Source organism: Microtus ochrogaster, unplaced genomic scaffold (assembly GCF_000317375.1).
Source record: "Microtus ochrogaster isolate Prairie Vole_2 unplaced genomic scaffold, MicOch1.0 UNK35, whole genome shotgun sequence".
Taxonomy (NCBI): Eukaryota; Metazoa; Chordata; class Mammalia; order Rodentia; family Cricetidae; genus Microtus; species Microtus ochrogaster.
Genome location: NW_004949133.1, coordinates 979351 through 1005369, shown reverse-complemented (window position 1 = coordinate 1005369; position 26019 = coordinate 979351). Strand labels below are relative to the sequence as shown.

The 26019-nt window shown below is 40.2% G+C and overlaps 1 protein-coding gene across 1 annotated transcript in view; it reads left to right on the top strand.

Moving 5' to 3' along the window:
• The window catches only part of Fmn2 (formin 2), a 292978-nt gene extending 280204 nt beyond the window's left edge, over positions 1-12774 (top strand). Inside the window, exons 15-16 of the mRNA XM_026789966.1 lie at positions 9787-9868; positions 11354-12774. Of these exons, the coding sequence (XP_026645767.1) occupies positions 9787-9868; positions 11354-11380 (109 nt within the window). The 3' untranslated portion in view covers positions 11381-12774. The remainder of the gene's footprint in view (positions 1-9786; positions 9869-11353) is intronic.
• The last annotated feature ends 13245 nt before the right edge of the window (positions 12775-26019 follow it).

The window sequence follows — 26019 nt, the reverse complement described above, 5'->3', positions numbered from 1 at the left end:
TTACACAGAAACTATGTTATTTAAAACACTGCTTGGCCAATAGCATAAATGTTTTACTAGCTTGCTCTTATATCTTAAATTAACCCGTTTCCATTATTTTATGTTTTACCACCAAGCTCATGGTTTACCAGTAAAGTTCCCAGGCGTCGGTCTCCTTGGGCAACAGATACTTGACTTCTCTCTGACTCTGTTACTGTCTCCCCCTCTATTTGCTTGGAATTCCTTCCTCGCTCTATACTGTGCTACAATAGGCCCAAAGCAGCTTTATTAATTAACCAATGGTATTCACAGCTAACAGTGGGGAATCCCACATTACCTGGTCTTATTGTTTTGGTTATGCAGTGCTTGGTTGATGTCCCAGGAAGCCTACTCTTTTTTGAGGGGAGATGCAAGGGGTATGGATCTGGAAAAAAGGGCAGGTGGTGGGGAGAGATTGGGGAGAGGGGAGGGAGGGGAACTGTGGTCACTATGTAAGTTATGAGAGAAGAATAAAACTTAAAGAAAAATGAAGTTATGGAAATATTTGAAATAGTATCATTCAGATTTATCAATAGGCTTTTTTTCATGTTCAATAACATTAAATGGTGCTCTAGCTTGACATTACAGAATCAAGGGCCTTCATTTACACACAGATGTCTCTGAGTTTGACATTTATCCATTGATTCCCTAGACCAATGGTGTTTCTCTTCTTCACAGCATGGATAGTTGACATTGCCAGGGCTGTCTGAGACCCCAGCCCTCTTTGCACGGTTTTTAGTCCAGGTTTCCATTGTGCACTTGGTAGATTTTTCAGTGTTCTAACCTGTCTCCAATTTGACTCCTTCCAAAACAACATAACATACTTAAAGGGTTTTGAATGTGTCAATTGAAATAGAATTATTTAACTTTGCCTCTTCCTTTACCCCTCTATCCCTTCCCAGATACTACCCCTCTACCCACTCCCATGAGCATGCCTCTCAAGTTATGCATATGTGTGTGGGCTATGTATGTGTACATGTATATACATGTATACATAAGGTTTTTATTATGTATACTTAAGGTTGTTATTGGTCATTGTCTACTCAAAAATACCTTCCCTAGGTTCAACTTTAAAATTTTGTGTCAGTTGAGATTGAATAATTGTTTTTTAAAAGGTTATTCATTAAATTTTTTTCTCTAAGTTGTAGTTTTGCATTTTTCCAAACTACAGTTCATACCTTTGCTTAGAAAAGAACTACGTTGAAAATGCCTCCTAGAAAGTAGAGTCAGGAATATGTAGTGATCATTTTTATTTTCTCCAGTCATATCTTACACCTTTCTCATTCTCAGAGATAACTGCCTGTAGACAGTTGTTTCTGTTGCTATGTTTGCTATGTGTCTAATTACGAACCTCTCTTAGATCTGAAAGACAATTAAAACTTTTAGATTTTGACAACAAATTTTGTTTGTTAAGAGTTGTAAAATACAGTTGTATATAAAAGGGACATAACCAAGTATGAAGCTACCCTATTGTCCTTTACTGTAAATTAATTCAAGGATCTTCTCAGGAAACCATCTTTTCTGTAATTAGCTCACTAACATCCCATGAGAGATTTGTCAAATGTTTTGTGGAACTGAGGCCACATTATAGCCCAGGAGTTACTGAGGTCATTTGGCTTGAATCTTTCCGGTCCTGTCCTTCTAGGCAGAACACAAAGTTAGTCCCTCTGCAGTGAAAAATACTTTTGGCTATTTTATGACTTTGAAGTTTGTATACATCCATTAAAAATAAGTTATTTAAAGATAGAATAATAGCAGTAAATCAGTAAACTCAAAAGTCAAGTCATATCCAGGAGAGACGCAAAACCAAGAGGCAGAAGTCAAAGCCCTAATTAGAACTTATGTTGTTTATCATGGGTAGCTCATCAAATTAGCTGTTTCAGGGTGTCTAGGGAATAATGACCTGTGTAAGGGCTCAGATTGTGCTCTGGGAACTTAAAAATGACTCTGTGATTATTAAACTCAAGCCACTTAATATTCAGCAAGCAAAAAACGAGATAAATAGCTATAGTTGTTGCTTTGTCGTAGAAGCTGCATAAAATAACAAGAAATGGCATCCTGCTTCTGTAAACACACCTGGAGACAAACTTGAGAAGCCGAGTTCAGGTCTCCAGCGCCCATGTTAGAAGCTAAACTTGATAATATGTTTCTGTAACTCCTAATAATGGGCAAATTGGGGGTGGGGGCTCAAGAGGATTGAGGCCAATCTAGTTGAAGTGGTGAGACTCCATGTTCAGTGAGAGACCCATCCCCAGAAATAAGGAAGAGAACAACAGAGGAAGACACATGAAGTCAGTGTCCAGCCTCCACTTACGCGCGCGCGCGCACACACACACACACACACACGTATGCACACACACATCACACATGTATGTACATTTATGCATAAATGCACACAGTTAGAAGTAAGCAAATGACCCTTTTATCTCTTTTCACCTGTATATGCTCCACAGAAATACTTCCAGAAAATGCTGGCAATAATCATTTCTTTTAATTTTCTTCGTGTTTATAAAAATTCCTGGGTCATTTTATGACAAGTCTCATAGAGCCCACCTGGCCAACTGTCACGAGGTAGGGTTGGAGTTAGGAGGTTTCCTCAGAAAATAGGAGACTAGCTTTGGGTGCAGGTAGACAGAGTATGAGGTGCCTCTTCTGTGTGAACCCAGCTCCCTTGTTTTTGGGTCAGGCCCCTGGGCACCTGAAGCACGGTGCCCTACTGAACTCCTTGTCCCTTACTGTGTCACATCCTTGCTACCCGAACTCTGGCTTCTGTCAGTACAAGAGTGTATTGAAAACATGGTTTTCTTTCTCCAGAACTGTCTTGAACTCATTCTTTCTGTTTTCTGTGAGCACTGGAGGGGCTAATGCAGTCTTTTCTCTGAAAAGCTGAAAACCATCTTCATGCTCTTCAGGAATGGATGCTGCAGGGAGCGGATGCCCTTTCTCCTGGTGGTCATGATCAGTGACTGTGGGATGCTTATTTTATTATTTTCTCAGATCTCTGTGGTTCTGTGTGAGTGAGTTTGAGATCATTTGGGTCACAAAGGAGATTCGACAGAATAAACTTTCTTAAATCACCTTTAATTCCATACGACATCTGATACTTTTCTGTGTCTACCTGGAAAGATCCTAGAAGTCTTAAGCCATTACCACCCACCAACCATAGTCTAAGATCTCTGCCTCTCACTTACCCCACTTTGTAGGTTGAAAAAATTCATTTGGAGGCAGACCTGATGTTGATTTTCTTTCTTTTCTTTTTTTTTTTTTTTTTTTTTTTTTTTTTTTTTTTTTTTTTTTTTTTTTTTTTTTTTTTTTTTGGTAAAGCATTCTGAAATAGCAGGAATAACACTTTCATGTGCTGTTGGCCTCCTGCTACATCTAGGTCTGTTTCTTCATAATGGGGATCTCAGACCGGAGAAGTGACTGCCCCAGACTCAATGTCAACCTCTCCCCCTGCCAAACAACCCGGCTCCCAGAGTGAAGGCAGCAGCAACTCAGAAAGCAGAGCTGGAGCCAGTGGGATGTGACTGTCTGCCACAGATACTTGTGTAGAGCAAATTATTCATCCTTAGCAGTGGGAAAGTAGCTGCCTTTCCCGTCGGATTGAATGATGACAGTGTATCTGTTCTTGATAACTCTGTGGCCAGAGTGGCGTTTGGTCTAGGCAGTGGATAGAGGTTGTTCCGTCTACAGGCTACAGGGATGTCTGGCTTCTCTTTTCTGTCTGTAGCTGAGTCTGTCTCCCTGTTCATCTCACACACTGTTTTTTAAACTTAACTGCACTGACAGTTTTGTATATATTTGCTTCACAATAAATGGGTCCGGGGCTAGAGAAGGTTCAGGGGTGGGAAATGCATCTTTATTAGAACAGAAATGAAAAACCATTCCCTTTGTTTAGAAAACACTTAATGCAAATGAATCCAGTTTTAATACAGACACAGCTTAAGAGTTTTCATTTGTATAAAAAAAGTGATGAAGATTTAAAACTGATGTTAACAAATCCTATAAGAACTAAGTCCATATTCTCTTACTTATATCTGTCTTCTTTATGATATTGTAAACCTTAAAGTTGTGCCCGTCTCCTGCTTTCAGATCTTATTTATGTCGTAACTTTTAAGCTGGATACACTAAGCCCAAAGGAAGCAGCAGCCACCCACATGCTCTGTGAGAAAAGAAACAAATTCCATTTACATGTGGAGAAAGTTTGTAGCTTCATTTCAGATAATATTCACAATTTTATTTTTGAGAAAATAAACTTTGTAGGGGAGTTTTTTAGGTAAATTCCAGCTATACCTTGGTAATTAGTGATCTTTGTATAACGTTCCTTTGTATAATTTCTTTCTGGGTGACCTGGGGCAAGCTTGTTTATAGGTTTTGGTTATAGTAGTGGTAGTAGGTTTTTATATGACCTCAAAAATCATTGGCTCTGCACCTAGGATAATTTAGTCCTCACCTAAACCGCTGTTGCCTCTTTTTTGTCTAGACCCCGGTGTCACCACAGACTGTCACTAAACATTAATAGTGGGGGGTGGGGAGAAGTAGAGACATGCAAGTAGCTGAAGCCTGTTAGTCAGCTCTGGCTAAATCAGTAAGCTTCCCTTTCAATGAAGAACTGTCTCAACAAGATCAAACTCTGGCCTTCAGACGCATGCGTACATGAGCACACAATGCATGAGCATCAGCATTCATACATGCACATGGCCACACAAGCACATACATATACCACAAATACACATGCATGCAGACACAAACTTGAATGTGGGAGACAGAGATAAGGAGGAGCTCGGAAGGCTTCTTGTAGGTCCAAGAATAACATTCTTTTACATGGTGCTAAACTCAGACACATGATTATAATCGGTATTGCCATTTGAACTAGCTTAGCTATCTGGCTGTCTCCGCTAAAGAGGATAGACATAGTAAAGCCCGAGGCAGGCTTTCTGTCTCTAATGAGGAGAGTCTGGAGTTGCTATCTTGGGAAGAAACAGAAAATATGCAATTTATACACATTTAGGCACAGTAGAGAAATCCTGAGTACCTTGTATATCTTAGGAGGGCTCTGGAGAGTGGCTCTCTATTGGGCCATCACAGCAGTGATGTGGCTAGTGCTGAATGTTGGATGCCACCAGGTATAGCTCGCTCAGTTTCACTCTGTCTCTGTCCATCTGTCTTTGCCCCTGTCTCTGTGTGTGTTCCCTTTCTCCCCTTCCCTCTCCTTATCTCTTCAGCTTTAAGCAAAAAAAATAAAATAAAATAAAAAAAAATAGCAAAACTCATTTTACTCATTGGTCACCACCTACTCTGCCAAACATGATTCCGTATGTCTTTTGATCGCCAGCTGTAATCAACCATTCTCTTAAAAGATAGAGATCACCCCCTTCTGTGACAACTTCTGGCTCTCCCATTAAGGAATAAGTATGGACTTTGAGCATTTATGCAGAGATGCTTAGTTTCCTTTGTTTCTGAAGCTTCATGGACAGCGGTTACAGGAAAATATTAACATTAAATTTTACAGCCATTATCTACCATCTAATATCCCTTCTTCCTCTTTAAAAGATAATGCCCCATTTCCTGTTTTCTGGTGTCTGCTTCTTCTGCTGTTTTTTGCTTTTTTCTGAAATCACTAAAAATGATGAATGAAGACTTTCTTTTTATTATCCTGCGATTAGATCTACATGCATTTTCTTTCTACCGTCTGCATTGACGATGGAATGTCACGACGGTTAAAATTAGCCTGTCACTCGTGGATTCCATCCTAACGTCCTTACCTCCCTTTTTAGTTCATTAAGAGAGTGAAATCTCAATTAACAAATGTCCTGGCAGTTCATGTTCCCATCTCTGTGACTGTAACCATGTTTAAAAGAGCAGATCTTCATTAATCGTGCACAGAGCTGTCTGTGCTTCTCCAGAACATTCCTAGATTCTTCAAAACTGTTATCCCATTTCAGCAAAGAGGTAGCTAAAGGTTGAACTCCATTGTAGACTATGTTTGGAAGCAGTGGACCACAGCCCTCCCCCAACCAGTGTTTCCTCTCGACATGACATACCTTCTCTGTTCTTAGTGACTGCCTTCTGTAAACGAAATGCTGTCTCTTCTTTTATTTTGTTCCCCCTTCCCAATTAGTACAATGTTGAAGTCGGTGTTTTTAATGTATTGCTTGAAATGTTTCTTCTTAGCATCTTTTATCCCTAATCACTTTGGAAATGTTTGGCTTCACTGAGTGAGGGGAGAGAGCCAGGGAGAGGGAGGAGATGAAAGGCCCCCAGCAATTACTCCCTAGACCTAAAATGACAGGTAACAAAATCTGCCATGATAGCTGAGCTGGGAAGATGCTGACCTAGAGAGCTGGCTTGGGCTGTTCCTCACCGGCTTTTCCTTTCCCGTCTTTATTTCTGTCTCACTTTCTTTGCTTTGCTTTTTCTCTATTGTTTTCTCTCCCATCTTGCATTTCTTTTGTTTTTAATTTCTTAGAAGACAGCTGTCATGTATCACTAGTTGACTAAATAAATATGCAGGCTAGAATGACCTGGACTTTTGATTCTTCTGCCTTTACCTCCCGAATGCTGAGATTACAGGTGTGCACCACTGTGCCTGGTGAGGATCAGACCCTGTGATTGGTGCATGCCAGGCAAGCACACTACCAACTCAGGCACATCCAATTCATCCTTCCTTGGCTTCTTCCTTTCCTCCTTTCTTGGGTTCTTCCTCTCTTTTTTCATTCCTTCCTTCCTGCTTTCCTTTCTTCCTTCATCCTTTTCTTTTTTCTTTACTTCCAATCCTGCAGTAAACCTGAGCTCCAGGGCCACATTCCTTTTTCCAGTCTCAAGTGTAACAGGAAAGTCTTGGTATGGGAGTTATACTGAAATGCGGTCGGTGCTCAGAAGGAGCAGCAGTTACTTGGGATGGAGGGGAGAATGTTCAGTGGTGCTCTGTTGGAGGAGAGGGCTGAGAAGGCATTGCCATCCTGTGAAGAGAGGCTAGGCATAGGTTTCAGACCCTAGTTAGAGAGTACTATTTTTCACAAGGGTACTCATTGGCTGCCTGTGATTTATTTCCCCAGATGTTGTCTTTGGATCAGAGGGACTTAGTCCAAAAATATAGGTGGACCTGGGGACTTGCATTAAAGCAGATTCTCCATGGAACAAGTACAAAGTAGAACAGCAGTCTATTTATCCTGGTGCTCAGTTCTCCAGCTCCCTAATTTTCTCGCGTACATGTTTCTGATGACTGACGCACAGGCACTAAGGCATAGCTCAGAAAGCACTTGGGGCATTTGCCTTGTAGGGACCCTGTGGCAGGAGAAGAACAAACTACTCCTTTTTTTTTTTTTTTTTTGAGTGCAGCATGGTATTTCTTGGCTCTTTCTCCACCATTGTATGTGTGACTTTATATATCATATTTATTTTCTTCCACCCTCGGTAACAGTTTCTCTTTCTAAAAATATGGACAAGTGAGCTTTCTTGGTTGTTTGAAAATCAGATTAAACCCTCAAGATGCTCATGGGTGGTTTTTTTTGTTTTGTTTTGTTTTGTTTTTATTTTTTTTAATTTATTTATTTATTAAGGATTTCTGCCTCCTCCCCGCCACCGCCTCCCATTTCCCTCCCCCTCCCCCGATCAAGTCCCTCTCCCTCATCAGCTTGAAGAGCAATCAGGGTTCCCTGACCTGTGAGAAGTCCAAGGACCGCCCACCTCCATCCAGGTTTAGTAAATTAAGCATTCATGGGTGTTTTTTTATAAACCCTGAATACTAATTGCAGAAGCCCCCTCTGGGATTTTTATACAGACACAGGGAGCCGCCCGTAGCGCACCCTGACATTGCTTGCTTCTGCTCCTGGATGCCTCTGGCCTAGAGATGTAGAGCTGAATTGTCCATGTACACCCGAGCTGTACCAGGACCTGACCTGGAGTTTCTGTTCCACTAATGATTGTCAAATGAATAAATGAGCTGGAAGATCCCGTGACGCCACCTTGACGCACGCTCTCTCCAGTCTTCATGGGTCCTACCGTAAGGAATGACTGGACTTTCTTTCATGTAAAATTAAATATGTTTGTATTAAAATCAGCTTCCTGTGATCCTAACCAAGATATGTCCCGAGACTGCTGCAAATAGAGCAGAGCGAGCACCAGGATGCTTTGGGGATCTAAATACTTGTGAAGTACATTTTTTTTTTCATGTTATGAAATGTTTTAAAGAACTCCAAGCAAATTTAAAAGAGGATCTACTGGATTTTGACTAAGTGCTAAAAAAAAAAGGAGAAGAAAAAAATTTCCTTAATTCCCTATCCAAATACTTCAAGCTTAAATTTACTGGCAGCTATTTCAGAGGAAGATGGTGACTCTGAAATCCTTAGTTTGTTATAGAGAGAATGTTTTTGTCTTCAGATGTTTAGGGAGGGATTAAAGGGAATTTATGGCTCGGTAGGGAAGTAATAAACGTGGTAACAATGCAGTGTCTAAACTGTCCCCAGTTTCTGGAATTACTGTCTACCCAACCAGCCGAATTTGTATCCGAAAGGAATTACTTTTACAAAAGGCTTGAGATGCCTGCCTGGATCAGTGGGTCATTCTATCGTTTAAGGAAGGTTGAATCAATTACACAGGAAATAAATTCTGTCATTGGAACGTTTGCCACAGGGCCCAAGAAACATATTCAAGATTTGTTTCAAGAAATTTAATCAACTTAAGGTATATTTCCTTAAGATCAAACGACGGCCTGTTCAGTTTCTCCTGACATACTCGTTTTAGTTAATTTTATTCTTAAGGAAAAAAATCACAGGAGTAAGAAATAAATGACTCTGATAGATCACGCTATTTCTTGCTGTGCCCCTTTTTTATTAATGGAGTTCTACCTTCCAGGCTTGCGGTGATTCTTTTAGTGAAAGCAGTCACGACTTTTTTTTAAATAATATATTGCAATTTATAAAGAAATGATTTAGCAAAGTAGTCTTTAGCACTGGAAGGAACTTTTCTGTAATCACCTGTAATACTTTGGTGACCGTGTCCTTTTGTTATTTAAGAGGGTCCCTAGATTAGAGGTGATAGGACAATGGTAGTGTTCTATAGCAAGGTCGATTAATACAAATTTCATCTTTAAACAGTGCCACCTTGCCTTCTAGGCAGTGCTTCTCAAGGCCACAGTGCATTTTTCCTTGGAATGTTATCCACAAATGCACAAAAAAATCATAAATATTTTAACAATGTTACTTAGAATGGTTGTACATCCTTGTAATCCCAGCACTTAGGAAGTTGCAGCAACCTAAGTTCCATGTGAGACCCTATCTCGTAAAACAATGAGAGGGTTGAACATGGTGCAGTTGGTTTTTTGTTGTTGTTGTTGTTGCATTAATTAAATGATAATTGCTTCCATGCTTGATGAAGTTAAATTATTGAAACTACCCAGAAGTTTATTCTAAATGTCTTTTATATGTAGGTGAGTTTGGTAGAAAGAAAATGAACCTGTCATCTTAAATCTTCATGTAAATAGTTGCATGATCATTCTTAATTATGCAAATGTCTCCGAGTTATACAGTAATTGATCCCTTTTGTATTTATGTAACGTATCCCATCTTAGGATGCTCAGCCCCACGTGAGTGTTCTGCTCTACCTCTAACAGTTTCTATTTTAAAATTAAACCTGAGGAGGCATTCCTGTGTGTGTCTTACAATAATTCAATTCTTTAATGAGTTGAAGCTTGCCCCTTGTTATAAAGTAAGTTTCTGTGGTCATTGTGGACTCCTGTTTAAATAAACTCTCTTCTTTCCCACTTAGAGTTAAAGAAGCTGAGGAAGTGTGTAGGCAGAAGAAAGGAAAAGCACTCTACAAAGTAAAACCGAGACACGACTCTGGGATTGTAAGTATTGACTATTCTTGTTTTTGGCTTGTGATGTCATTGCTATTGAACCCTGTCTTTACAATATACACACCTTTATACAATAATATCTCAGTCATTTTATCCTATGTTTGGATAAACAATGAGCTTTTAATTCCAACAGTCTCTTTTCTTTATGTCTTTAATCAGGCCTTTGTAGTTGAGTTAGTCTCAAAGTTGGATATTTGAAATTTGATAATTAAGATAAATGTAAGTATGAACATATATGAGACCTTTTGTTCACTGCTGGGGCAGGAGATAGCCTGTACTTTTTCATAGCACATGAGTCACAGACTATCTATGCACTTTAACCCTGAGTGACTAATAGGAGATTTGCTGCATAAAGCTCAATAGGAAATGATATATACTCTCAAGAAGGCTGTTTGGAGTCTGTGGTCCAGAGACTTACCTAGAAGGTTAAGCTAAGATTCCTCTCTGGCCAAGTCCTCCATTACAAGAAAACACCAAGCTGTGTATCCTCTGAGAGAAATGTTGGGTACAGTGGCAAATTCTCCCTTCTGATACTGTAGAAGTTTTGAAGGATTTGAAGGTGTCCTACAACCCCTGTTGGCAGGGTAAGTAAATAATGTCAGTTTAAATAAAATTTTAGGGCATCAAATAAAATCATTTTGACATTTATTTTTATTTTTAGTTATTTATGGTATTGATGGTATTTAATTATTATGGCTTTAATGGGTATATGCGTGTGAATGCAAGACCCTGAGGCAGTGAGAGAAGGACTTTAGAGCCTCTAGACCTGGACTATCATAACTGTGAGCCACTTGACAACAGTTCTGGGAACTGAACTCTCAGCCTCTACAAAAGCAGTGAAGGTCTTAACTGCTGATCTATCTCTCCAGCCCAAATCAAAACATTTTGAATTAGATTAATATAACATAGTCTAAATGGAATGGACAGTCAAGATAACTCAAACTGCCTAGGATAAAATAGCCCTCTTTGGAAAAGAGTTCTATCTTCAGATAAAATTTATTTTTCTGTCAGTTTTTCTGTATCAAAATTAGTCTTATTTAGTGATAAAATTGTCTTTGCTGTTTTCTGACCAAAGCTCAGTACATCTATACAGAATAAGAGGAATGGTTATTAGCTAACCCTGGTCATGCTGTAGATGGAAGAGAACTGAAACCTGTCAACCATGAACCAATCCACTGATTCCGCTTCCGTATTCATGCCTTTGCATGTAGGATCTGGAATGACAGGGTTGGGCCAACCCCACTTCACATACACTACAAGTTAAACTTTAAAGACTTATTTTCTTTAAAGCATTTGGTAATTTGTTTCGATGAAAACTATTTTAAGATGGAACAGATGTAATGTGTGCAGTTTCTTGAATTAATTGATCTTTCACCTTTATCCAGAGAATGTAATCAAAATAAAAACCTTGTTTAGGCTGCTCTAAACTCCTTTCTTTTTCTATTTTTTAACCCTACCTGGTATATTTGTTTTCAGAAAGCAAAGATAAGCATGAAAACCTGAGCTGTGAACAGCAGAACAAAGCAAGTCATCGAAACGACGTCCGCAGCATCCACGTGACCTGAGCAGGGAACGTAGCTACACCATTCTGATCACTTTTCCATGGAGACTCTTGCATAATCTTCCATGTTTTCTAGAAAGTTTACTGATTGTTGAATTTTTCTGTATGTTCCTTTAAAATTGCAAAAGCAGTAGACCTGTGGAGAATTGGAACCCTTTTCTTTTTGTAAATGTTCTGGTGTTATCCCAAGAGACCGAAACAGCACGTCTAAGAAGCACTAACTCTGAACACAGTAACCCTTAACCTATGGTTCCCTTTTGTGAGGTTCTCTCCCTTGTCACAACGAAAGCATCTTCCCTTCTACTGACAACCAGAACTCCATGTCTTGTGATTAGACTTGTGGGTGAATGTCATTCCTACTGAAGTCTTGTATCTACTTCACTTCTCCTTACACAGTTTCTATTTTGAGAAGTAAGTAGTATCTGTGTGTCATGACCAACGCTGTCTCCACTCTGAAGTTGCTCTCTGTGTCCCTTAATACCCTCTGAAAAACTGGTCTGCAGCAGAGGTAAATGAAATCAAAAGACATTCCTTTGTATCTTACACTATGATACTTCACACATACATACACATACACACACACACACACACGCACACACACACAAGAACTTTAAGTAAGTGAAGCTCATGAAACTGTAAGATTTATTTTTTGATAACTATCATAAGTAATAGATGAATCAGATCTATCTGGATCTTGTTAAGTGAAATGCCTGCCTGAGTATTTTGACCTGATTGCTGTGACCGTGTGTTACAGCCAGTGATTTACAGCTGGGAGGTAAGGATGCAGGGAGGTAAGGATGCATTCCTCCTGCATCCAAAGGGTTCCAGGGAAGGGTTCTACTCACTCTGCTGTCAGGGAAAACAGGTGAGCTTCCCATCCTTTCTGAGCATATTTTGAAGTAAACTCATAACACATTAAGAGGGTTTTGTATAACAGTGATAGTTGTTCTTTTCAATTGCTGCTAATAATATTGGTTGAAAGTTATGGGTGTAGAAAGGGGGAAAATTTATTGCTCCTGCAAACCAGTTATGAACAGCAACTTAAAGAGATAAATAATGTTCTAAATCATAGCTATACTTGTATTTATGTAAAGTACGACCTATTTCCTTTTACTTTGTATTTGAAGTGCAGAGGAGCAGTAGTGTTTCATTTTCTTCTGTTGTTGTTTTGTAATTCTCCTATCCCTCAGTCCTTCCCATGTGTATATTACCACTCTCCAATGAAGTCATAGGGCATTTAACAAAGATCGCTATGTGCAATACTGTATTTTAGTGTTTCTATTTCAATTTTTTAGAATGTTAATTTATATGAAAATAAAATAAATAATAGAATATTTCTGCGTCACCTGTGTGCATATCCTGTATGTCTACTTAGAAAATGGGGATTGTGGTCAACTTTTTTAGGGGACGGGTGGGAAATAATTTACTCTAAGCATTCACATATGCAAAAAGCGTGAACATCCTTCATTGTGGGATTCTGAAACTTAAGTCTATCATGAGAAAGTGAGAAATATTGATAAAGTGTTGACTCTTTAACCCAGTTGTTTTATTTCCTGAGCTCCAGCAAGTAGTCTAGTGTTCTAGTATCCAATTCTAATTGGATACTATACCGTAAAATGTATTATTTGTAAGACCAGACACAGCTTGTCAACTTGTCCCGCCAAACTCCTTAGTCTTCTGTGTTATCCATCTCAGGAAACAGAGCCTCTGGCTTCAGAAACAGGAGCCATTCTTTCTATCTCACTCTCCGTTGAGTCTCTCATTGACTCAACTGCCAACACTACTAATAGTGCCTGGTTTGAAGATGTAGCCATTTTCCTCCCTCCTTTCCAGGGTTCTTTGTTCAAAAACTGGTGGGAATTACCTTGATAGCTGTATTAGTTAATTTTTTTCTCTTTGCCTTGATATAAATACCCAAGAAAAGCAACTTACAGAGTGTTGATTTGGCTCACAGATCAAGGGGATACGGTCATGGGTAGCATAAGCATAACAAGGCAACTGGTCACATTGCTTCTACATTCATGAATGAAAAGGAAAGAAGACAGCGGCTTGCTCTGAGCTCATTTTCTTCTTCTTATTCAGTCTAGAACTTCAGCCAGTGGGTGTTGCCCATATTGAGGGTGGCTGTTCTCATCCCAGTTAACCTAGTCTAAAAGCTCCCTAACAGGCATGCTCAGAGGTTTGTCGAAGTGACCTTAAAACCTGCCAAGTTTGCAATCAATGTTAATATCACAATATCTATTAGTTGCTGTCATAAAGATTTGCTTGATGCCAGTTATTGCCTATACATCAAACCCATTTTTGTTCAAAACTAGTCATATACATCAAAGTAAGTCATCTCACATTATCCAAAATCTTGACTGTGGCTGACAGAGCATCAGGTACCTGTTTCTGCCTTGGGTTGTAACTCTCTGCTCTGAGCATTTGAATTCCAGCCTTCAGTCAGACTAAGCTTCCTTCAGTCCCTTCATGCAGTGTTCTTTCTCGCCTCCTGTAGTCTACTTATGTTCTTTAAATTCAAATATTGGAATCTTAATACCCAAATCATCAATTTCAGGGGAGCATAAGGGGTGTGTTTGGGTTATAAGGGAATTAATGTCATTACTGAGGAAGTGGATTCTCACTGGGGAGAAAAACACTCTATTTCATACTCTGTTACCATGCAAGGCATTCTGCAATGGTCAGATGAAGCAGGTAGGCCCTCACCAGAGGCACTCCATTGATCCTGGAAGGCTCTAGAGCTCCAGTGATACAAATTTCTACTTTATATATTACATAGTCTATGGTATTATGTTATAGCAGCAGAAAATGAACTAACCCATCCACTGTAAGTCTTTCTCCATGTTTTCCTTCACCTTGAGCCATTATCCTATTATTTATCCTAGTATTTCTCTAACTCACTAGTAATCATATATGAACTTAATAGCCACTTGGTAGAGGACATCCCTTACCACTGGTCTCTGTGGCTTCTAGAATGTTACACATGTTAATAAATATTTGTTAAATAAAGGAAGAGTGTTAACTATGCCACAAACTTCGGGATACAAACAAATTGAGGACTGAAAGAAGTCTACTGTGGAGGGGCAGAGACTGAGGGCTATATTAGTGCATATTATATTAGTCAGGGTTCTCTAGAGAAACATAACTTATAGAATTAATATTCTATGTCAGGATTCCCTGACACTGATGATTTGAATATTAAGATTCCAATTTCTGAACTTTGGGTCTTCATATCATAGGAAGTAAGAAAGAGCACTGCAGGAATTATAGAATAAATATAATGATCATTTATTCTATAAATAGCCTGGCTAGTCTGACAATGGCTGTCTACCAATGGGAGATCCAAGAATTCAGTAGTTGTTCAGTCCATGAGGCTGTATGTTTGAGCTGGCCTTCAGCATCTGTCAAAGATAGGGTCTAATGCCAGTGAAGGGGTGGCCTTGCAAGTGAGAGGAGAGCAATCAGGCAAAGAAAGACTTACAGCTTCCTTCTTCCACATCCATTATATAGGCTGCCATCAAAAGGTGTAGCCCATACTCAAAGTGGATCGTCCCACCTCAAAAGATCTGGACTAAAGGTATATCTTCCCAAATCAAAAAAAAAAATGCCATTAAAGTGGGTCTTTCCACTTCAAATGATTTAATTAAGAAAAAACTCCTACACAGTTGTACCCAGCCACTTGGATTTCACTTAATGCCAAGATATATTCAAGCTGAAAACAAAGAATAGCTATGATATGTCCCCACCTTGTCGACTTGACACAATCATATCTCCTTATGCTAGGCTTCATTTCAAAGTGAAAACAATAGTAAGGTCATAATTCCACCTAACACGATGTAATAACTATCTCTTAAACAACCACAAATGCAAATATAAATTTTAGAATCGGTGACAATACAGAAATGAGAGGCCCAAAGCCGATTCCTAAAAATTAAGGCAGTAAAATAGGTGCAAATATGGAATTTTCTATAGTTTAAGAAAACACAATGCTGTTATAAATCTCTAAATACTTCTAAAAAGATCAAGTGTGTTTTGAAAAGTATAGACATAGATGGTGGAGGGGAGGGGAACAGGGCAGCCAGGACTGGTGCATGAAGAGATGAATCTCTGCAAAAGGTACCAGAAAAAGTCATGCCACATTGGGGCAGTAGGACCAAGCCAATGCCCAGGACCACTGATGCAGACTTCTCTGTAAATAGCTACCCTGAATGCCCTAGGATATTGTCGATATCACATGGTTGATGGCCAGAGAAAGCAGACCAAACTGGGCAACATCAACAACAAAATATCTTCAGTGTTGCCACTACAAAGAAACTCAGTAGTACCAAGAAAGGCTGTCTATGGATCAGAGTGACTGGACGTGATATCAATAACTACACATAAAAAAGGAGAGGAAACAGTATCATCAGACAAGCCACACCCCCTAAGCACACAAGGGAAGTACCTGCCAAAGAAATAGAGCAGCAGTGATATTCAGTGCCCATGAAGAAATTGGAAGTAGCTAATCATTAGGATATAAAAGAAAAAGTTCCATGAGCTTAATGGATTCTAGAAGGACATGAGCAAAGTGACAACTGCTGAGCAGGACAGTAGTGCTTAGTGATCACTGGGATTGTGACTCACACAAAGAAAATGCTGGTGACGTCCAAGAGACATCAGAAGATACATGGGAAGACAGAGCCTCAAGAAGGTCCCTGTAAGAACAAAACGGATAGGAATTCAAGAAAGCCAGGTAATTGCTTCAAGAAAAAAAAATGGCTGAGTGTTTTCTAGTATCAAAGAATGTCATGGTCTTTGCCTGAGAATACAAGTCCCAGACCAAAGAAATACCAATAAATTTGGTCTTGAAAACACACCACTTACAACAGTTTTCCTAAAAGCGAGGAATAAAATGGTTAAGAGGTATCTTGAAAACAGCAAATCAAAACTGTCAGCAAAGGAGATAATTGTTTTCAGAATTTGAAAACCAAGAGTTTACTATCCAAAAACCCCACAGGAAAGTCGGTTCAAGGGCAAGTGCCAGAGAGGAAAGCAGAGGACTTGGACGTCAGAAGTCACCGAGGGCACAGGAATTCGTGCAGTAAATCAATTCCAGACTGTAAACACTAGCGAGTCATTTTGGGGTTTATAAAAGATTAATAATAAGATGGCTGGGAAATTTTAAGAAACAAATTCAAACACGCTAAAAATTTTTGCCTTATTCTTTTTGTGTAATTCAATAAATTCTGGGCTGTTAATATGCACCAGAAACTGTTATCTGCCTTAGGAGTAAAAGACACATAGAAAGTGTATTATCCTCATAAAACCTACATCCTGGGATAGAGAAGAATAAATGGAAATCTAGTGTAAAATAATTGCAGGCTCTAGGGTATTTAACAGGGATGAACACCCTTCCTAGTAGAAATGGATATTCCTACAACGGGAAAATTCCCTTGAACCAACACTATCCCCAGACAAACACATGCATGCTACATAAGCTCTCAAACAAAAAACAGAGAGCACACAAGAATGCTGAATGTGTTCAGAATTTGTTGCAAACATGCATAAGTATATATAATATTTTGGGGATATTCGTCATAAAAATAGAATTACTAAAAGGAGGGAAAGGCTTATTAAGCTGAAATTCAGAAAGTTTATTTTAAGAAATATCAAAATATTGTTTGTTAAATGTGTAGATAATAGATGGAGGAGTGCATACATTGCCTAAGTTGCTCCTCTTGTCTTTATTGCTTCCGCTTCCCAGCCAGCCAGTGCACTTTAACATTGGGGATGGGGCTGTGCTTTTCTTTTTCTCTTTCATGAAATGCATCTTTGCTTACACAGTGCAAGCAAAAGAAGAAAGAACTATAATGATTTAAAACGCTGTGGAGGTGAGTCCTGTACCTTTTCTTCTCTCAAAAATCATCCCAAAGCAACACAGAGCAAAAATGCAAACTTTATCTTTGATTCTAATTGGAGGTATCAAAAACCCAAACCAAAAAATGCATGGGAAGTCTTCTGGTGTGTGGCTAGGAGGAGACAGACGGAGAAAGGATGCCCTTGGAGACCTTCTTTTTCAGAGGGAAGCTATATTTTTCAATGCTATCCAAGTTCTTCTGTGTGAAGCAATCAAAGGTGCATGGTACACAGATCAGGGTGGGTATTAAGAATCTTTGAGTTCTCCCTCTCTCTTCCTTTTTCCCTCTCCCTCTCACCCTTTCTCTTCTCTCTCTCCCTCTCCCTCCTTTTCTACCTCCCTCTCCCTCTTTATACAATGTCTGGCTGTGGCTCTCTGTATTTCTTCCCATCTGCTGCAACAGGAAGTTCCTCTGGTGGCGAATGAGCAAGGTACTGATCTGTGGGTATAGCAGAATGTCATTAGGAGTCATTTTATCACTATGTTTTGTTGTTGTTGTTTAAAAACCCATAGCATTTGCTTTTACCCTGCATCCCTGGGCTATCTAGTCTCTGGTTCTTGGTCACCCAAGCAGTATTGGGTATGGGTTCCAGCTCATAGAGTGGCCTTAAATCAAATCACACTAAGAGGCAATGGAAGAATCTCAGTAATTAGGGAGGGAATACTATTTGAGTATTAGTATATCAGTATATTTGAGCTCTGGCTTCATAAGCAGGATTTGCTAGTAAAGCATGGGAGGAAGAAAGCTTGTCTACCTTAGGAACGTGCTTGTCTAACATACTTGAAGTACTGGGCTCCATCCTCAGCAGTGCAGCAACCTGTGTGGTAGGCTGTGTCCCAGTTCTTGGGAGGTAGAAGCAGAATAATACATTCAAGGTCTTCCTTTACTACATAGAAAGTTTAAGGTCTGTCTGATATACATCAGACATGTCTTAAAAGAGAAGAAATGTATGCACACACACTCAAATACACACACACTCACACACACACACACACACACACATGCACTCACACACAAGCACAGCTCTCTCTACAATCTACACCACTAACAAACAACCAACATATGCAAACGTCTGCTCCAAACCAATCAGTGTTTTCCAAAGAGAATACTGTAGACCAACTCACTAATGAATAATAATAAATATACTACAATGTGAACAAATATTAGGAAGAATTTGAAGTTGCAGGGATTATTCTGGGAGATTTATGATATTATGAAGGCTTGCATATTGTATAATAAATGTGTATGAAAATGTGCATATGTGTAAAAATTGTGGGAACTAAAAAATCAAGCAAACAACATCACTTTTGAAGAAAATGTTTGAATACTATGACTATGTCCTTAAATGATGGAATCCCTGAAGGTAAAGTCAGCCTGGGTATAACACAAAAGCATTAACAATGCTATTCCTAGGACTATGAAAGTCAATGAAAGTCCTCACCTAGATGAGTAAGGCCCTAGGCCTGGCACTATGAGAAGCAAATGGAAAGGTCCCAACAGGCATACAGAGCAAGACCAGTATGCTACCTTTCTGATGCTGTTTGTCAGTAATGGGGGAAAATTTAAAGGAGTATGATTGTAAGGGGTGGGGTAATTTCTATTTGTTATCCAGCAGAGTACATTCTCAGGAAGCAGGAAGTAACCATTAAGCTATTAAAGACAATAATAGCGTGTCATAAACTCACTAGGCCCCAATCTAACCACAGAGATCAAGAGCAGCATTTAATAAGAAGATATAATGAGAGGAGCCCTCCACTCACTAAGGCAACCAGAAGCTGGGGGGGGGGGCAGCTCAGTGGCAAGGTATGTGCCTACTGCACCATGGGGCCCTGTGTGCTAGCTTGACACCACTAAAAGAAGCAACCAAGAAACAAGAAAACTATAAGAACTGTATAAAAACAATTGAGAGAGCCACCAAAAAAAAATGTTTAAATGATCAGACAATTTCAGTGCTCCTTAAAAAATATCTGTAGATTCCATGAGACCCAAATAAAATACCACCAGTAAAATACCAACAGAGCAATTTGTATTCAGCTATGTAGAGTTTCTGAAGGCAACACTGGCTGTTCCTGCTAGGTCAAAGCTGATACTTAAGAAAAGAGAAAACAAAGAGGTTTTTGTTTTCCTTTGTTTTCAGTTATTCCTTTGATTCTTTTGGATTTGGCACAATTTGAAGAATAAATGAATATTGATGTGTTTTATAATTAATTTTTTGGACTTTATCTCATTTCCAATATCAAGCACATCCATCTTTTCCATTATGTTTACCCAAGGGGAAATACATTGGAGGTCCATGTCACTTAGCAACCCTGTCAGATGTCCTGCCCAAGGGAGATTAAGAAAATTCTTTTGGACCTGTGAAATGACTCAGTAGATAAGGGTGCACGCTACCAAGCGGGAGAACCAAATTCTCATCCCCAGACTCCTAGAGGCAGAAGGAGAGAGCCAACTCCCACAAGTTTTCCTCTGACTGCTGACTGAGTTTTCTGTCCTGCCCAGTTCCCACAGTTGTTAAGTCCCAAAGAAATCACATAGAGGTCTACATTAATTATAAAATGATTGGTCTAGTATCTCAGGCTTCTTATTAACTCATAATTCTTGTCTGTGTTAGCCACATGGCTTGATACCTTTTTAGATGAGGCAGTCACATCGAGCATCCGATGCCTCTGGGTCATGACTGCAGACTGAGCTTCCCTCTTCTCAGAATTCTCCTGTTCTCATTGCTCCGCTTCTACTTCCTGCCTGATCGCCCTGCCAATACTTCCGATCTGGCTACTAGCCAATCAGCATTTTATTAAAAATAATACAAGTGGCAGGGTACAGGCCATTGTCCCACAGCATCTGACCTACACAGGTGAGCCAGGGTAGACACATTCCTGTGTACTCAAGAGCGCACACTCAGGCATGCACACACACGTATACACACACGTACACACATACACTCAGCATATCCGCATGCATACGCACGCATATGTGAGCATGCGCACAAAGGGATCTTAGGGAGAAGAAAAGACAGTCGCCGCTAGAAAGAAGAAGAGCTGGAATTTTCTGCTGCCTCAGTTCAGAGGTAAACTGCTGAGGTGAAGGGTCACTGTTTCCATCAGGCCCCACGTAGGCAGCCCTTCCTGAGGAATGCTACTCATTTCCTCCGAGTTCTTCTTCCTCGTCATTAAAAGAAGCATTTTCCGTGGTTACTCTCCCGCCCCCAGGTCTTCTGAGCTCTGCTAGGAGTCTTAACTAGTTTGTGGACTTGGTCGTGACCTTTCCACTTTTATATCTCTCCCCATATCTGACTTTTAGTTCAAATCCCAGTTATATTTCCCCAAATGGGGGAGGAAATTCCTATATGTCATTTCCCTCACTGTAGAGCCAACAACCCCAGAAGCCCACATCATCACCTCCAAATACTGGGGCCTCGGGGCTCCCATCTCCCCGTATTCGCAGTCTTCCCTTGCCACCAGATGCACCAAGTGTTCTCCACTGCTGCTTCTTTCTTTCAGATTCGATTCTTTAATCAAGTCAGGTTCCAAATTACCAGTTCTATGTTTTTACAAGCACCTTTAGACTGGTCAGTCTGGATCCAGGTTCCAGGCCCTCAAATTGTCCTGCATATTATGACTGAAACCCAGGTCAAATCTGTCAGGAATCTATTTCCTGTAAGAGCAAGAGAATTTTCCCACCCGTCTCTCTCAATGGCTTCTATGATTCCTTTACCTTCTGTCCCTATGCTCCTCCCCCATGCCTTGCCTCTGCCCAGATTCTTCAGGGATAAAAGACCACCTCATCTCATCTAAACCCAACCTCAGTGAAAATATCACTACCCAAATCCCTCCTCCTCTGGGGTTTCCAGAGTCTAAGGTAAGGTCTTCCTCCTTCTAGGGATGCCCTGTGGGCAGTAATTGGGCAATATAGTCTGCAAAGGCCTTTCTTCAATTTACGACAACACTAAAATACCATCCCACCCCCCAGAACTCTCTATAGCATCAGACAAAGCCTCAGTGTGAGTTGGAACCAGGTAGCTTTTCCCATTTTTCCCATGATCTAATTTTTCCTACTGCTACATAGGACCATGTGCTCTGAGAATCCCTAACGAAGCAATTCAGAACTCTTTATCCCAAAGTTGGGAGAAGCAACTAAGATAATCAATGGCAGAAGTGAGTGACCGGAGGAGGGACAGAACAAGGGATTGGGAAATGGATCAATAATAGTCAGTCAGTCAGCAAGATAGCTGTAGGCATGCATTAGTGCGCACTACTGAGAGGTCCCTTGGGTAAACTAGCACTGATAGCTGGTGGAGGGCCTCACTGGCTGTTCTTAAAAGTTATGAGGAACAGAGTGGACACGGGGAATCTGGGACTGGGAATCTTGGAATTTGAATACCTATTTCAAATGACATTTATTTGTTGAGATAATAAAAGATTCAGAATGATTAGTCACTGATTTTATGCAAAAAGTGATGGCCGTAAATAGGGTCTCTTTGGCAACGATTTATTAACCCCTAGTTTACTATACTCAAAAGGAGGTCTTGGTTGTATGAGAAATACATACTCAGAGAAATTTGCTTCCTCAGCCCTTGGAAGGATCTTATGCCTGTGTGAAGACCCTCATATGTCTCATAAACTGGGGAGGAGTCTGTGGGTCTCTCCAATGGAGAATCTTATACTATCAGATTCCACTAAATCAGGTAGACCTGTTTGTTGGTTTGTTTGCATCCCTGCTGTTAGGTGTCTGACTAGCTAGGTAGTCCTGTGTTCATTTCCTCTAGACTGAAACATTACCTCCTAGAGAGAAGAAAGTCTATGATGAAAGGTTTATGGTTGTCAATGGAGACCACCACCTATCTCCAACTGGGTGCTTGTCATGTCCTCCCTTCAAGAATGAAGTGGGCAAACAGAGGAACGTTCTAATGCGAGCCATTATATGCCTCACTCAGATTAACAATCTAAAACTCATTAGAAAACTTTGAACAGATTGCCATGCAAATTGGACAATTTCAGCAGAACAAGTTTGAACTCAGTAACAGCAGGATGCTAGCTAAGGGCTGTCACAGCTCTGAGAAGATGTCATCTGAGGGCAAGTCTGCAGAACACAGCAAGGGGGAAGGACAGGTCACTTGTCCTGGGCAGCTCTCAAAGGCCAGAAACAGTTGGAGAAACGTGGAGTTGTGTGGTACTGAGGCAGGACAAATTTACGTGCAGGTATTGATCAAGTCCTGAAGTCTTGCAGGAAGTATTGATTAAGTCCTGAAGGCTGGCTCAATCAAACCCCTGACTGGGAGAAGACTCAGGTGGGGGAGCCTTGTCCATCTCTGGCAGGTCTTGAAAGCCATCTCCCTTCTCTTCCTCCTCTGTCGGCTTTCAGTGCTTCCTTCACACTGAAGCATTAGATGTTCAAATTTATTCAGAACCAGGTGGGTGCTTTTGGTTGAGTTTGGGTGTGCAAATACGGTGGAAAAAAACAGGACCAACTAAGGAAGAGCTGTCAAAAAAGTTAGTCTCTCCCAAATACTACTGTGATCTTTGCAGGCTATTACCTGATGCTTCCTACATTCAAGGATTTGGTTGTCAATTTTGAACAGTGGGGCTTTCATTCAACAAGGAATATTTGTTCTTTTGGTTTGTTTGTTTGTTTGTTTGTTTGTTTTTGTTGCTCTCTGGCCTTGAGTTTGGAGCTGAAATTCTCTTCCTGTCAGAGCTCTGCCTCAAGTGGGCAGCAACATCAGGAAGGCAAGGGCTCATACCTCTATCAACAGAACTCGGAGTCTATAACATAGGACACCTGGGAAGCTCAGATAGATACAAAACCCATGAGGAACCTCTCCAAGATTATATCGACAGAAAACACTTTCTGGGGACTAAAAGATTCTTCAGTGGAGCTGTGTGAGCATTGGGCAGGCAGCTCCAAAAATACCGCTTTCCTTACTCATCACCTATATTGAAGTGTGCTGTTCAGTGATGTAGTTACAAAAGAGTCACCCATTCTCTTATAATAACTCCCTGTCCATGTCCCTGTACGTAACCCAAAATAAACTCATCAGTTTACCAGGCTAGAAAGGAACAGAATAGTTTCTTTGGTGTGTAATTAGCATTCAGGGTGAGGTGAACAGACATTTGTTCATGTCTCTCGAGGAAAAGTCACATATCACAGGAAAATAGGAGGAGAACACAGAGAAAATGTGGCGACACCCAGGGAAAAAAGCACAGGAATGATGGGGTCCTGCTGGGTCAAAGAACAGGAGTTGAACATTAAGATAAAACCAGGCGGTGGTGGGGCAAGCCTTTAATCCCAGCAGAGGCAGAGGCAGAGGCAGGTGGATCTCTGTGAGTTCAAAGCCAGCACGGTCTACAAGACCTAGTTCTAGGACAGGATTCAAAGCTACAGAGAAACCCTGCCTAGAAAAAAAAAAAAGATAAAAAGACAAGGGGTATTTTTTCAACAGAAAAGCAGTATCTTGGTTTGGTTCTAGAGCAAATGCCCCAGGGATGGTGATAACCTGTTAGGATAATTCTAGGAGAGCATGAAAGCCACAATCCAGATTAATAAACTAGAAATAGAGACTTCCACTCTGTGTAATGGTGTAATGCAGAAAAGGATTTGAAGACCCAGTGAATTAAGCACGCTAACATGGATCCAAAAACAAGGAAATAAATTTTAAAATTGAAGAAGCAAAACCATCATTAACAACAACAAAATTCAGCTGACTACGTTCGTAGGAAGGCCTCAGCAATGAATCTGTGCTGTTGTAACTCAACACCAGCAGACACAAGATTAGCAAAATTCCAAAGGAACACAACCCAGGCATTAATGCTTAGCTTTTAGATGTAATGTAAACATAGTTTTTGCAAACGCATAGTAGAATCATAGTGGCTCTCAGGGTAATCCAATCCTAATCTGGGAGTGATTGAAAGAATCTGATGTTTCTGGAGGCAAATTGCTAGTGTTTCTAGATGGGCTACTATGACGAGTATTGCTAATAAAAACATCAGTGATGGTAAGATGTGGAAGGATAAAGCTGCAAGCCTTTCCCAGTTTCCAGGTCAGACTTGGAATGAATGCATTGGCTGAAGGAGTGGTGACTCCCTCTGAATTAAGATCCTACATTACCAGGGCGACTCTATGGGTTTATTCTCTCGCTTCTCCTTAACCTAAGAACATTGCACCATACATAGGTAAGCACATGTGCTTCAGAGAAAAGGGAGAACACTTGATGCTTTCAAGAATTTTTTGTTTTCACCACTGGATTGTAATTGACACTAACTCCTAAAGACTGAATGAGCCATCCTGGCCACCTATTAATATGGAATCTGTAGCAGCTACACTAATCAAAGCTAAAGACTAGTTTTTGGTGGCCCACTGCTTGGAGAGCCAGTCCTTGGAGAAACCTATTGATCCATTATCTCCTCTCCAAATATAAAATGAGAAAAGATACCCTTGGAGGTTTGAAGACACCTCATATTGGTTCTTTGACTTCAGGTAAGTACGCTTATCATGGTGAGTGGCAAGCAGAAACTCTGAAACTGTCCCATCCCAGCAAAAAGAGAAGTGGAGGGGCCGGGGGTGAACAAAATGCTGAAATGTTTTAAATCTCCTTGGCCCCTATGCAACCCTATGTATTTCACATGTTGCCCCCTGCAAAGACAGCAGATGCTGGGAGATTGCAGTACAACACTAGAAGTGCTCACTGTCATAGTAGCAAGTAGGATTTTTGCCATACCTATTAGCAAGAGAACAAGGTGAAATCTACTCCCCTATGGGATGGATACCCATTTTGTTTATTCTGTTGCCGGTTGTCAGAATATAGCCCAGGAAACCTGGATTTTAGTAACATTCTGTATTACACAATAATATCTTATGACAGTGCTAGATGAGAAATATGGGTCAAATATGCATATACAGGAAATCTTGATAAGTACTTACACAATGTAACTTAGAGTCTGACTGGTTGCGCTTATGAGGATTCTGGACAGCTTTGTTACTAAACAGAATGAAATAGATATACTTTCCCTCTCTCATCCGGTAAATTCTCTTGATACCACACATATGCATTCAATCTAAGACAGCCCTACAGGGTGGCTGAAAGAAGATGGACTGACTGGGGAATCTCAGGATTTAAAGAATGATAAAGCCGTGGAGTTGCTGGAGTTTTGTTTGCTTGATTGAAATGTAGAAAAACCCACAGAAGCTCTGGGGGCTCACACAGTTCATCATTGGTCACATGACTGGGTTGCCTGCTGTGTTTGAGAAGCTGTAGCCAAGGAGCTGGTAAGGGAGATTAGGGTTGGGCTTAAGTAAGATTCAGAGGATAGCCTGAAGATCCACAAGCTTTAGTTATATCATTTATGATCAGATCTTATCATTATCTCCCAGGCAAACAATAGTCAACGGTAGTAACTCAATTGTTCATTAAGTAAGCTTTCTAGAAGTACTTACATTCCTGAGTTGTTCACTCCGTAGCAACAGTTCCTTTTCATTGACTGTGCAACCTAAGAATCAGCCAGCCAACTACAGAAACAAGTCACTTGGAATAACACTGATCAAAGTAGACTCTTCTTATTTAAAAAACTAAGATGAATTAGTATCATCTTATTAATAATTATTAATAATAATTAATAAACATTGAATTTGAATCAGTAAAAGTCTATACAGGGAAGCACACACATGCAATTTTATTAAGATTTTTACGT